The sequence below is a fragment of the Suricata suricatta genome, chromosome 13 (genome assembly GCF_006229205.1).
Source record: "Suricata suricatta isolate VVHF042 chromosome 13, meerkat_22Aug2017_6uvM2_HiC, whole genome shotgun sequence".
Lineage (NCBI taxonomy): Eukaryota > Metazoa > Chordata > Mammalia > Carnivora > Herpestidae > Suricata > Suricata suricatta.
In genome coordinates, this window is record NC_043712.1 from 45,214,936 (window position 1) to 45,228,618 (window position 13,683).

At 39.6% G+C, this 13,683-nt stretch overlaps 1 protein-coding gene across 7 annotated transcripts in view; it reads left to right on the plus strand.

Annotated features, from left to right (window-relative positions):
* The window catches only part of ELAVL2 (ELAV like RNA binding protein 2), a 66,233-nt gene that overhangs the window by 23,740 nt on the left and 28,810 nt on the right, over positions 1-13,683 (plus strand). For all 7 annotated transcript variants that reach the window (XM_029920107.1, XM_029920108.1, XM_029920111.1 and 4 more), the window contains exon 3: positions 4,962-5,065. In XM_029920107.1, coding sequence (XP_029775967.1) covers positions 4,962-5,065 — 104 coding nt within the window. The remainder of the gene's footprint in view (positions 1-4,961; positions 5,066-13,683) is intronic.

Below are 13,683 nucleotides of genomic sequence, written 5' to 3' on the forward strand. Positions count from 1 at the left end.
ATTCCATTTTGAGAAGGGTGTCACTTAATATTGGTTGGATAAAATTTATGTACCAGGTTTATAATCAAGAATTATGGAGGTCTGTTACCTTTACCTTTAAACCTGAGGGGGTAATTTGATATTCTGCACATTGGTAGTAATTTGAAAGAGAAAAGACTAAATAAAGTGACCTTTAAATTAAATGGGTCGAGAAGATTGTGTATTTTTAATTAAAATATGCAATTAAAATTTTAATTAAAGTATGCTATTAAAAGCAATGTAGGTGGCAAGGGAATGGCTGCTGCTTTGAATTACGCACAGTTTGGGATAAATTGGAGTTTACTGTGTTTCCCACCAGCACTCTGTTACTAAAAGGACTCTGTTCCTGTTTTCTTCTTCCTGCTCTGACCCCCGCCTGGCTCTCCATGCGCCTCGGTCCCATTCAGAGGCCTGTGGAGTGCTTCAGTCTGTGCTGTAGATCACTTGACTGTGGTTCTGAGGAGCCTGTTTATAACTATTCTCCTTATGCTGGGAGCAGTTTACAAGTGATTTTTCTGTCTCTTGTGAAGAAGGGATCTTCTGTGGCATATATGTTAGGTTAAAAAGGAGGATGCAAAACAAAAGGCATTCACACACACAGTGTATTGAATGCATGGACTGAAGTGTAGTATTGACCTAGAGTTTTCAGTACGTGCATGGAGGTCTTAGGCCATATAACTGTTCACGTGGCTTCCTCTATAGTGAAATTCTAGAATCCTTGTCTTTGCTGTTAGGACCAAGGCTAAGGGTTCCAAAATCCCTACGAGCCTTGGGACCATAGCTTGTAAAGATAACCGGGAACAAGTGGTATTGGTGTTACTCTTGATGTCCAGTTACCAGGAGTATTTTGGCCTTGAAAGACAGGATTTATTTGTCTTGAACGATTTTTGGAAGGAGAGCCTTAGCTTTGTCATTGTGTTCAGTTCTAATCACATTGGATTGCTTTATACTTGGAATTTAAATGTAGAGCTTTATAAGTTTTTTTTAAAGAAAATAATTCTTGGTTTTGGATTTATCAATATGCACATTCTAAATTCAGAATGATTTGAAAACCAGATTTGGATGATCTGGATAAATGATGCTTGGTTTCCATGCCTTCCCTGGTTGTTTATGACTGTTACTAGCTGATGAATACAAGAGTGGGGGAAAAGTAAATCCAGCCTAAATAATTTTTCTTGATTTTGACTTGATGTTGCTTTTACTTTTTAAAAATCTTCACTCAGGATAACCTGAAATAGTCACTATATAAATAAGAGGCAAGTTACTTTGTCATAGAAATGAATAATAGCATTGAAATTCATATATAGAAAAACTGATATTTGCACGTAAAGTATAGGAATTTGAGACAGTAAGCAACTGTTTCAAAACAGTTTTAGTGGTTGAGCCCTGTTAGAAAATGCCTGGTTATAGTGCACTTCATGCACGTTGAAGGTGGTCTGGGTTCATATATGAACTAACTGTGAATTGAGCTGAGAGCATTTCGGAGTCCTGGAATCAAGTCCTGACACTTATATCTCCCGACCTGCTTTTTTGATTCGAGGAAGCCGATTGACCTTGCCTAGCTTCAAATATCATATCTCCTTTATAGGAGAGGAAAATGAGTATCTCATATGATAAATGTGAGGCTAAAATTAAACAGTAAAATACCACACAGCTGAAAGATGAGAATGGAGGGAGTCTTGCCTATCTTGGTATCATCTTTGAAAGCTTTAAATTATTGTGAGCATTCAATAAATATTTGCTGACCTGACTTAACATAGTTTAAAATAAGAATCTCTGAAGTTCCTATCTCTCTTGTACTTCCAGTGCCAACATGCTAATTCAGCTACTATGGTGGATTTAGAAATGCAACCTTTTTGCAACAAATCTCTCCTTTCGTATTATCTTCCTTAGAATAAAAGTAAAATTGTGCTTACTTCAAACATATTCTAATTGATGGGTGGTGCTCTTTCTAATAATGTCACTGAGCACATTAGAAACTTTGTGGAGAAGAGGTCATTTAGGGATAAATATTTTCAGAGTGTAGTCAGTTTACTGGTAGTAGAAACTTGGCTGACTCATTACAGCCAGCCGTGATTGCTGAGGGGGGTCAGGTCAAAGACCCATTTAGTGGATGGACCATCTGATGTGATGCTGATGATAATAGCTTTGGTTAAATACATCATACCACCGAGTTTCTCATTCATTCATTTAGCAAGGTAGCCTGGAGATGGCTGAACAGGGACTGCTTGGGCAGGCTTTTTACCTGACCTGTTGACCCACCTCCAGCAGGTACTGCTGCGTCTGAGAGTGACCCACAGGCTAGGAAGTCGTTTCTCTGAAGTGATGGGTAAATTGAAGGTTTTAGTGGGAAGACATCCACTTCTATCTAAAAACGGATCTGTAAGGAGAGTCTTTCTGCAAAGTTCTTCACATGCCCAGACCCCTTAGCACGTGGCCGTTCTCAGGGCTTCCCAGATGCCAGATTTGTAGCTCCCAATGATCTCTCACATTAAAACTGTGATTCTCAACCTTGACTGCTTGTTAGAATCACCAGGGTTTTAAAACCTCGTACCAGTGCTTCATAATAAACCAATAAAATAAAAATATTTGGGAATAGGACTCAGGCATCTGTTTGGTTTTTTTTCTTCCTCCCAAAGCTTTGTAGAGAATTTCAGTGTACAACCAGGGTTGAAAAAGTGCTTTGATTAGAAGCTGCTTAAATGCAGGTGTGAGGATGGTGTCTGTGATAGGAGAAGTAGATCCTTAATGCTGGTATAATTGATTATTTGATCTGTTTTGTTATAGAATAGCACTGTGTCAAAACCACAACGTGTTCGGCCTGCCTTCCTTTTCCCCATTATATTTGTAGCCTCTTCCTGATTTAATTTTGAATGAATACATGGAAACTCCTGCACATGTAGTAGATACATGTTATTTTTATCTTTTGACTAAAATGATCAGCTTCCACCCATAGCAAATGTCCCATCACTGCGTCACCAGCCTTGTTGGGTAGAAATTACTATCCTCATTTTATAATTAAGTAATGGCTCAGAGAGGTTAGGTAGCTTCTTCAAAGTCCTATAGCTAGTAAACACCTGAGGCAAGCTTAGAATTCCTGTGTGTCTGTTTCCAAAGTCCATGTTCTTTCCATCTTACACTGCTTCCTTGAACAGCTTTTATGTTCATCCCATTTGACAATAGAGCTGCAGCACATTTTCTAAGAGGGCACTATGCATGCGATAGACACATGGTAAATGTCAAATTAGTAAAAGACTGAATGCTTAAAATACAGTGGCTTCACATGGAACTTTTTAAAAATAGACCTGTGAGTAAAACAAAATTTCTATGATTATTGTGAGGAAAAAAATAATGAATTAGTTTTAGCTCTCCCTCACCTTTTTTTTTTTTTTTTTTAAGTTTTTAGCAGAGAGAGGGAGAATCTCAAGCAGGTTCTGTGCTGTGTGCATAGAGCCCAGCGCGTGGGGCTCAAACTCACGAAACTATGAGATCATGACCTGAGCTGAAATAGAGTCACACATTTAACTGACTGAGCCACCCAGGTACCCCCTCACCCTCTTTTTTTTTTTTAACAGGAAAAAAATGCAGTTTGATTAGAGGGCACACTTCAGCAATGATTACTCTAATTTTTTTTAATTGAGGTAAATTGACTTTTAGCTGTGGGTGTTATACAACACCCAAATTCTGATAGTGGTCCCAAAATGCAACCACAGGTCTTCATAGTTCTTAGGTACTATGTTTAGTGTTCTCTCTATTTTTTATATAGTTATAGAGAACCACATTGGATAATTGGAGTGGCTGTCTTAAATACTTGTATTCATAACCATATGTGCCTAAAGTGCTCCATCAAGGAAGAAAATCCCTTAGTTTGCTATGAATTCATACAAAAACGATACTTAGTTTGGTTTAACTTTTAATAGATTAAACCTTTATTATGTCCACTTTTATCACCTACTCTACCATAGTGTGTGTGTGTGTGTGTGTGTGTGTGTGTGTGTGTGGTTGTTTTTTTTTTTTGGAAACTGAGAAACTTTCCCTTAGTTGAAAAATTGAGACCTTTCAGATTGCCTTTACTTATGTGTGCATTCCATTGATTCCAACCTCTTGAATACCTTCCTTTTTTTTTTTTTTTTTTTTGAGTTGGGACATCATTGAACCAGGGGTTAGAGAGCTCAGATGGTAGGCAAAAACAAAAATTTTAAGCAACTTTTACTTTAGAAATTGTGTTTTGTTATTTTTGTTTATACTTTCTTCCCTTTCTACATGTTCTTATTGTTCTTACTGGGTTAGATGTTCTCAGTGTAAATCTTTGTGTTCAGATTTCCCTGTATTCCTTATCTAGGTCATCAAATCTTTTTTAGAAAATTGGATTCAGTTAATTTGAAGAGGTTCTCCTATAAAATAAATGTCCATGTGCACACACGATTCTTCACCTTTTAAATGGAAATAATTATACTTGGTAAAGGCTGTAAATTTGCCAGGGTTCAAAGTACAGAACACTGACAGATTCTTGGTTGATGCTTGACTCCTTCCCACTTTTTGGGTAAAGAAAATGAAACTGAAAAAGTCGTGCCCATGAAGCCCACTCAGCAGCTTGGCAGAGACTTGCACCCACAGTTTCTGAAGCTGAACGTTGCATTTGCTGCTGGGTGCTCTGGCTCAGGCAGGACGTGTTTGGTGGAATGCTTTGGAGATGTGTGCGCATGTGTGTGTGCTTTAAATGCACAGCTTGCTGAGTTCTAACTCATGTTTAAACTTGCAAATGTAGTAGAAAGATGAGAAAAACCACATGTATATTTCTAGAAGAATTAATGTAGACTTCTTTTTACTATTGAGAAAATGTGCTGGTGTTAATGACAAGACCATATGCCAAAATGAGAGTGGATCTCTGTCATCACTGGTGTAGAACTAATGTATGCCTTTTTCTCCTTCTCTTTCATTAGGGCAGAGCTTGGGATATGGCTTTGTGAACTACATTGACCCTAAGGATGCAGAGAAAGCTATCAACACCCTGAATGGATTGAGACTTCAAACTAAAACAATAAAAGTATGTTTCAGTTTTCTTCCTATCTACCTGCAGAACAAATATTAAAAATCATTGAAGTCTTCTTACAGTTCTTTCCTTTATTCAGTTCTTGCCCATATAGACACTTCTCTGGGAGGCATAGCAGAATTTTTTGTTTGTTGTATGATGGGGGAAAGTGTTCACAAGGACTTTATGTAGTCACTCCTTATTAACAAGGGCGCAGCAGCAACTTTCTTAGCTAAGTACTTTGTGAAGCATGTTGAATTAAGTCTCCTTCCTATATAGTAAACTACTTGCCACATAACTTGGGGAAACCTTAGAGCAGTTCTTCGAGCTCAGGGGTTGGCAGAGTTGTTCTGTAAAGGGCCAGGTAGTAACTATGTTAGGCTTTGTCACAGCTTCTCAACTCTGCCCTTGGTGCGTGAAAGCAGCCACATCCGGTAACTATGTGAATGAACAGAAGTGACTGTGATCTTAAAAAATTTTATTTGTGGAAGCTGAAACCTGAATTTCATGTACTGTTCATGTGTCACAAAATAGTCTTTTTCTTTCGTCCCAGTCATTGAAACAAATAAAAATCATTCTTAGCTCATGGATCATAAAAAAACAGCTGGCAGGCTTGAGGTGGTCCTTGGGCTGTAGTTTGACTCTGCTCTGACTTTGAAGAGACTGACTAGATGAGCTTACGTGCCACACAGGTTATTTTTCCTGTTACATTTTCCTTTTTGAGACAAATGATAAATAATTTGTGGGCATTTTCCTATTTTTGTGAATTTTTGAAATGCCAGTGTAGATTGTATCTGGATAAGAATTTAATCCAGTTTGCAGTATAGATTTCTTTCCCTTTAGAGAATAAAAGGGATGTTGCTGCCGGCAAACGCTTAGCGCTCGTGCCATCAGTTTCCCCGCTCCGGCCCAGTGCAGACATTGCCAATCAATCATGGCATTCTTTCTCACTGAGCCTAGATGTGGCTCCCAAATATCTTTCGAAATAGTATTCCAGACAACCTCTATCAATTGACTCAAGTTGGAACCTATTTTCCACCCTTGATTTAAGAAGTTGGCTCAGACGATAGCCTGAAGTGGTGAGGGTAAGTTAGTCAAGGCTGACTATCTTACCATCTTGCTTAGAGACTTGTCTAGAAGATTTCTGCTCATTTTTTCAGAAATCTGGAAATGCAGTGTCATCTTTGTGCTTAAAAGTTGCTTCTCTCAGAATTGTCAGCTAAGGTAATTCATTAGCCCTGGGTAGTTTTGACATCTCGTTCTTTATATTTATTGGCCTGCAGGAAAAATGCCTCCCAGCTCTGTCTCATCTAAAGGGAACTGTATGGATACTTCCCAAATATACTTGGATGTAAGATGTCCAAGAATTCTACATGTTTTAAAAAAATTTTTTTAATAATTTACTTGGAGAGTGAGAACATGGGGGAAAGGCAGAGAAGGAGAGGGAGAGAGAGAGAATCCCAAGCAGGGTCCTCACTATCAGTGCAGGGCCCATCTTGAACCTATGAACTGTGAGATCATGACCTGAGCTGGTATCTAGAGGTGTCTGTTTAGCTGACTGAGCCATCCAGGTGCCCCACATTATTACTATTAGGTAATAATTAAATGCTGTTAAAATAAAAAGACATCTTATATCCAGTTACCTTCAAATTGTTTTGTGTGTTCTCTGTTGTGTGGATTTTTGAAGGCTTCTCCATGTTAAAGTGATTTCTGGAATTGCTGCTAGTTTATCTTAGCATTGAGGTCTCGCATTGTGGTTACGAAGAAATTGGAATACATGTTTGGGATGGCTCATTCCTGAACATACCCTTTTCTCCATTCCAGAAATAGCCATCCTTGTTTCATTTTAGTGAGTCAGTCCTTTAGCTGTAAATTCTTTTGCAGTAATGTCCACAGGAAGGCAGAGATGCAGAGGGAAGAGTTGCTAGAGAATGAATTTCCATGGCTTGCAAGGAGACCATTGATGACAGCTGCTTTCTCACTGCCCATTGCCCAGCTTTCTCTTCAGGGCCCAGCTGCCCAGGCAGAATATGTGGAAGAAAGGACAGTAATGCCTTGTGGCTTTTAAACTGTGACATCTGCTACTTCTTTTCTGATTTTCTGAAATGGGGGTGGGAGTGGTGGGGAAGCAGCAGGCTCCTTTTTTCCCCCGCCCCCATTCGGTTCCTGTAAAAATATCAGATAACAGCTGGTATCCTCAATTTGGCCCAGATTTCTCTGAGAGGCAAAGCAGATCATTTTCCAAAACTACAGAGCACCATTTTTGTCTGTTTGTTCTTGGTGTGTTTTTTGTCTTATTTTCAATTAGACATGTTTTGTGTTCTTACACAGCATCTTGAGCCAGTTTCCTCCCCCCTCCCCACATTCGCTGCTTTAAGTACCTTTTGGAAGTTGCATGTAAACCTTTCCATTCCTTGAGATACCATTCCATATATTGGCCTTTTTACTCTTCTTCCAGTCTGTCTTGGTGGTGGCTATTGAAGTAAACTTAAAAAAAACAGCGCTTTCCTCATGTTACTTCTCAAACTTCTCTTGTATCTCCCGAATCTTTTACCCTATCATTTGATTTGACTTTGGAGTTGACACTGGTTTATGACTGCTTTCTGCAGTAGTCAGACTGGCTCTTCTCTGGCCTGTGATCATCGTTTCAGGCTCAGCACGTATGCCCCTTAGGTCTGGCTTCCCCGCGTACCCTTTCCCACTTGTTTAGTGGAACAGCAGCCTCTCCCATCTGTTGGAGCCCATCTGAAGTCCTTCCTTCAGCCACTGCCTACCTGGGCTTGCCTCCAATAAAAACAGTTGAGACCTTAGTGCTCATAAAGTTTAGCAAAGACAAGTCTTTTAATGTGGCAGAACACTTTCTCTTTAGAAGGCTGCAGTAGACTAATCAATACATACATCATAGACAAGTGTACAAATGTTTGTGTGCCCTCAAGTGTTCCAAGACACCTAGTATTTAGTATGCATTGGTAGAATTCCTAGTAATTGGAATATTGAAACTGTGAATCAAGTGCCATGAAAGGTGGTTTATTTAGCAGTTTCTCCTGGGGCTTCCTAATAGCATTAGCCCAGTAGGGTTTTGTGCAATAGATGGATGGTGTGTTGAATAAATGACAAATATTCAGTATTTTTGCAATGAGTGAAGCAGTGTCCCTCAGGCACTGCAAAATCCTAAAGCAGTTGTTCCTAAACTTGGTTGCATCAGAATCACAAGGAAAAACGAGTTGGAAATACAGATTATGGGGCTCACTTCAAACTACAGGAGCAGTGTCCAGGGGTGAGATGTAGGAATCTGCTTTTTTTTTTTTTTCTTAATGTTTTTTATTTATTTTTGAGAGACAGAGACAGCGTGAGCAGGGGAGGGTCAGAGAGAGAGAGGGAGGTACAGAATCTGAAGCAGGCTTCAGGCTCTGAGCTAGCTGTCAGCACGGAGCCCGACGCGTGGCTCGAACCCACAAACTGTGAGATCATGACCTGAGCTGAAGTCGGACGCTCAACTGACTGAGCCACCCAGGCATCCCAGGAATCTGCTTTTTAATGTTTTAGTTAATTTGTGACAGCAAGTCTAAGGCCTAGCACTTAGAAACCACCAAAATGTACCTTTTCTGAATAGGTAGGTTCTCTAAATACTGGTATTTTTGCATGCTAAGTTCAGTGTGTTTTCATCTTTTATCTTGATAATCCCTTGTGGATAATTCTCCTGAGCATGCTGAATGATAGTTGAACATTCAGAGTAAAAAGGGGTTCATAGCATCTTCACTCCTTAAAAAGTGTGGCTTAGAAATTAGAAAAACTTAATATGTTCACCTTATGTTAGAAAGATATTTATTAAAAATAACATTCATAGGTTAAAGTTTCAAAGTGGTTATTCTCTTCTCCTAAGGGTCACTTTTTTCCCTGGTTGGATCTGTATTTCGACAGCTTACCTTACTGGTGATGCCACACCATCCCTGAGCTGCAGGGAGGCAGCTATGATAAAGCCTGCCCATGTTGTCCCTGATGTGGAGATGTAAATAAAGTGTGAAGAAGATAAGATGTTTTTAACTTCTGATCTTAGGGAAGGTAGTGAAAAGGTAGTATATGCACAACTGAACCGTGGGGAATGGGAATCTCCTCATGACAGTGTCAAAAATTGTATGCTGGGTCCACAAATGGTCCACAGAACAAAGGGTGCCCATGGGGACTGGGACCAGAGGCCTCTTGGTGCACTACCATTTAGTGCATATAGAAAAACTTATAAAAATTGAAATTTACAAATACTAATAAATAGTTCAGTTTCTTAGAGAACAAGTAAGTAAAACTAATAAACCTTTATCTAAGCCATTGTGTTGCTTTACATTATTTGTTACATTTGTGTCTTTTCCTAACTAGTCTGTCCTTTTTCCAGAAATGTCATGGTCACAGACTTCGTATGTTTAACATGAACTATATCCTTAACATAGGAGGAGTATAGAACTACACTTCTGAAAACTTAGTCTCCCTGGACATTGATAACATGGCCATGTGATCTTGGACAGTAATCATTTAAGTTTCCATTTTATCTGTAAAATAAATTAATTTATCATTGAGAATGTTTATTATCTGCCTTTTTTTCTTAAACTTTCCATAGTCTACCAAATTACATATTACAAAAAGGTGTAGCTACCTAATAGCTTTTTAATGAACTCCTGGTTATCCTGGAATGATTTAGTTAGTGGTGAAATGCAGCACCCCATCCTGAAGAGACATGTTAATGGTTTCTCTTTGTGGTTGGTGAAACTTTAGCTGCCACACTAAAATTTGTGCTGGGAAACAATTCTCCAACTCATCCAACCCTCTTTTTGGTACAGAATTTTTGGGGAGGGGATTGATTATCATTGTAAACTGTTCCTTTATAAAGTTTAATACTGACTAGGAAATGCTACATAAATCAGCTCTGGGCTTTAGAGATGGAGAGGGCACGGAAATGGAAATGTAAGTGAAGTTAGGCTTGGCACTTGGTGGGTACTTTCCTAAAATACCTACAGCGTCATTTTGAGGTGTTTGAGACAAGCAGGTTTCAAAATAGCAGTAATGCTGAGAGTTCATGCTTTTGTTGGGAAGTTTGAAAGCAGAAGTTAGGGGAACCACTTAGAATGAGCTAGAGCAGTAAGCAGGGAGAGTCATGCCTAAAGGAGCGGAGAGCATTTGGGGATTATTAAAGGCAGGGGTGCCATGCCGTGGTTTTATATTGTAGGTGAGGGAGAACCACCAAAGTGTGTCGAGCAGAGCAGCAATGGATTGGACTTAAATATTTGTTAGGAAGGGAAGGTCTGTTTAGTCAAACTCCACATCTCTGAGCATCTCCGGGTCTGCTGGTATTCTTTTGGCTGATTTTGTTTTCTTTGTAGGTACAAAGTATAGATGTTTGTAGGAGAAGGGTGGGCTTCACAAACTTGTAAAAGCATCTCCTACAAGGTATCCCTCCCTTTTTGTTTTTCCTTTATTTCTTGAGAGACTGAACACCAGCTGGGGAGGGGCAGAGAGGGAGACAGACAGAATCCGATGCATGTTCCAGGCTCTGAGCGATCACAGGGCCTGACGTGGGGCTCAAACTCACGGGCTGCAAGATCATGACCTGAGCCGAAGTCAGATGCTTAACCGACTGAGCCGCGTAGGCACCCCAAAGTGTCCCTTATTTCAACGTTGCTGCATGTAGATCATCATTTGCCTTTTACCTTGACTAGATTTGGGAAATTTGAGAGTACTAGTCTGAATGACAGGCCTCAAATGAACTGACAGCTTTGGAGATGTTAACCTAAATTGTTATTTGGCTGATCAGACTTCTGTTTGTGGAGGGACCAAAAAAAAAAAAAAAAAAGAAAAAAAAATAAGGAAAAAGTACATACCAGGAGTGGAAGCAAAAATGGGAGCTGAGTAAATGATTTCTTTGCCCTTTTAAAAATTAAGACTGAATGTATTATCACTTTATTTTTAACCCATGGTCTGGAAATTTCTAGAGCCATGTGCCAAGTTTTAATAGTATATTGCTATATCTGATCATCAGAAACTCTTCAGTACAGTTAAATCAAATTCTTGTATCTGTATTGAGTCGAGTTTACACAGCCCTTATTTGAAATGAGTAAGATTTTTTAATGCAGTGTTATTTGTATAATGCCTGTCATGTGTTTGCAGAATACTCTGTTATGAGCTATAAAAAATTTTTTTAATACAAAAAAGCACCATAGGTTGTTACTTATTTCGGGTAGCTTAGAGAGTGTGGGTAGGTGGCCTAGGCTAGTCCAGAACTTCATTGTCCCAACTCAGGCCTCTTTGTGTTACTCCTGCTCATTTCAAGCCCCCTCCAAAGTGGGAATGAAACAGTGGGAAACTCCCAGAGGGCAATAACTTGGCATTATCTGAACTGCTTTTCTGTAGATATTTTTTGACAGTTGCTAGAGTAAAGGCTGAGCCTGCACAGAGGGATGGGTGAGGAGGAGGGTTCTGGTAGCACGGTCTCAGCTTGCTTCCTGCCCTTACCTGCCTGTGAACCACAGAGGGGATGGTGGGAGCAGCTCAGCCGTTGACTGAACCCATCTTTCTTAGGAGGGAGTTTATAGATCATTTTATTATTCAACCTTCTACTTTTTCTGCTTGTTTCATAAATGTACATCAGCAAAGGCATTTCTTCAAGACACTGTTAACACTTTATCTTTTCTACTGCTCTTTAAGAGTAGGGTGGGGCTTGTTGCCTTTTATTTGTGACTTGGGAGTAGTAGTACTAGGTAGTTGGGTGGCCTCTGTGTCTTCTACCAAGCTAGCTCCAGAGGTTAAGACAGGTATGCTAACTTCTTAAAAAAGGTCCTTCAATTCCTTGCTCTATCTACTTTTGGTAGTAGTTGTAGTTGCATAGGACTTTTATCTTTGTACTTGTTTGGACTTAGGCAAAAGCAATATTCCTGTAGGTAAATACTCCCCTGACCAACAAGATGCAGCTCAGGTTAAGGGACTTGTTGAAACACAATGTAGCTAACAGTACCACAAGCTAACATGTTGGCTGATGCTGGTGGGTTTCTTGTTTTCTTTTCATCTCACATTGTTGACATTTAGATATTTTACTTAGAATCAGGTTATAGATACCACTACAAATGGGATATTCTCTTGGGAACCTTAATTTGGATCCTTTACTGTCTTGAGACTTTCTGGGTCAGATATCTGTTAGTTTTGAGAAAGTGGAGCTGTTTCTAGTGGTGGGAAAACTGCTGTTTGTCAGGCTGAGTGCTGGAGACGTTCAGATGCCCAGTTTGAGAGTAAAACTAGTATCTGGAGGTCCTTTGTAGAAGATGGGCAAGTTCGCGAAGGTTTAAGTATTTGGATGGTAACTGGACAGTAAAAGAATTATTACAGTAACTCTCTGGAACATTATTGTGTAAGAGATAACCCATTCAAGAATCGTTTTCTGGGAAGTTCTTGTGAGTCTTAGGTGCTAATTTAAGTTACAGAAGGTGTATTTGCCATTCTTTAAACTTGTGTGGACACTTTACAAGAGCACGTGTGTGGTCCATTTTTCTTTTACTCCCATCTCTGCCTGATTTTCCTATTGTTCTTAGCATCAGTTCTAAGCCCCAAGTATGATACCAGACTTGTGGGGGTTTTACTTTGGGAAGTTTCTTGACATACTACTTGCAGTTCAGCAGGAGAAGGCTGGAGTTTGAAAACCATGTAAGCGGTCTGCGGGTTGGATGTCCCCACCGCGAATGAGAACTTCTTGAGTGCTGCATCAAGACTTAGAGCCACAAGTCCTGGATTTATGTTCCACTCTTACTCTCCTGGCTTAGCTTTCTCATTTGAAAATGGCAGAGATGGCACTACACTACACCATCATTGTCAACCATTTTCACTTAACATCTAGAGGTAGAAAGTACTTGTGCTGTTACTTTCAGAAAGAGAAGATTAAGAATATTGAGAGTTTTTTCCCCCAGTCTTTTCTATATTAAAGTGGTATTTTAGAAATCTAATTGGGGAGGAGTGAAAAAGCTACTTTTACTCCGAAATAAGTAGTCCCACTGTTTTAGCTTGTTGGTTTGATTTTGTGGGGTATGTAAAACTACTGTAGTTACCTTGTGTTATTGAGAAGTGGATAGTAAAAAAAAAAAAACCAAACGATAAATCATGGTAATGTGCTCTGTTTTCTGGTCATTAGTATAAGATTACCTCCTCCCACAGGAATTAGGAAGTATAATCCTTCCTGCATGGGTTCTGAGGTTGCTAATGAGTCTTGAAGTGACCCTCACTGACCCTCAGGTGAGCAGCGGGGAAGGCAGCAGGCAGCACCTGCTTGGTCTTGGAAATTGATCATTCAGGAAAAGCCCTTGTTTCTACCAATTTTGTTAAATGACTATTTAGAAATTCATCTGTTCCTGCTTGCTTCACACAAACAACCGTGTTCATGTTCTTGGAAAGATCCTGGTGTCCTTGAGTGGCTCTGACTTCATAGAATTAAGCCCAGCAGTCTTGTGCATAGACTGGCCGGGCTGAGGAGCTCCCTCATCCAGCTGAGTCCCAGCCAGCCAGGCTGCTATTTGGAAATAACCTTTGGATGAGTTTTTAGGGCTTTGTTTTACCTTTACATTTTTGTATTTATTGGTGATTTTATTCATATGTACTTTATTTTC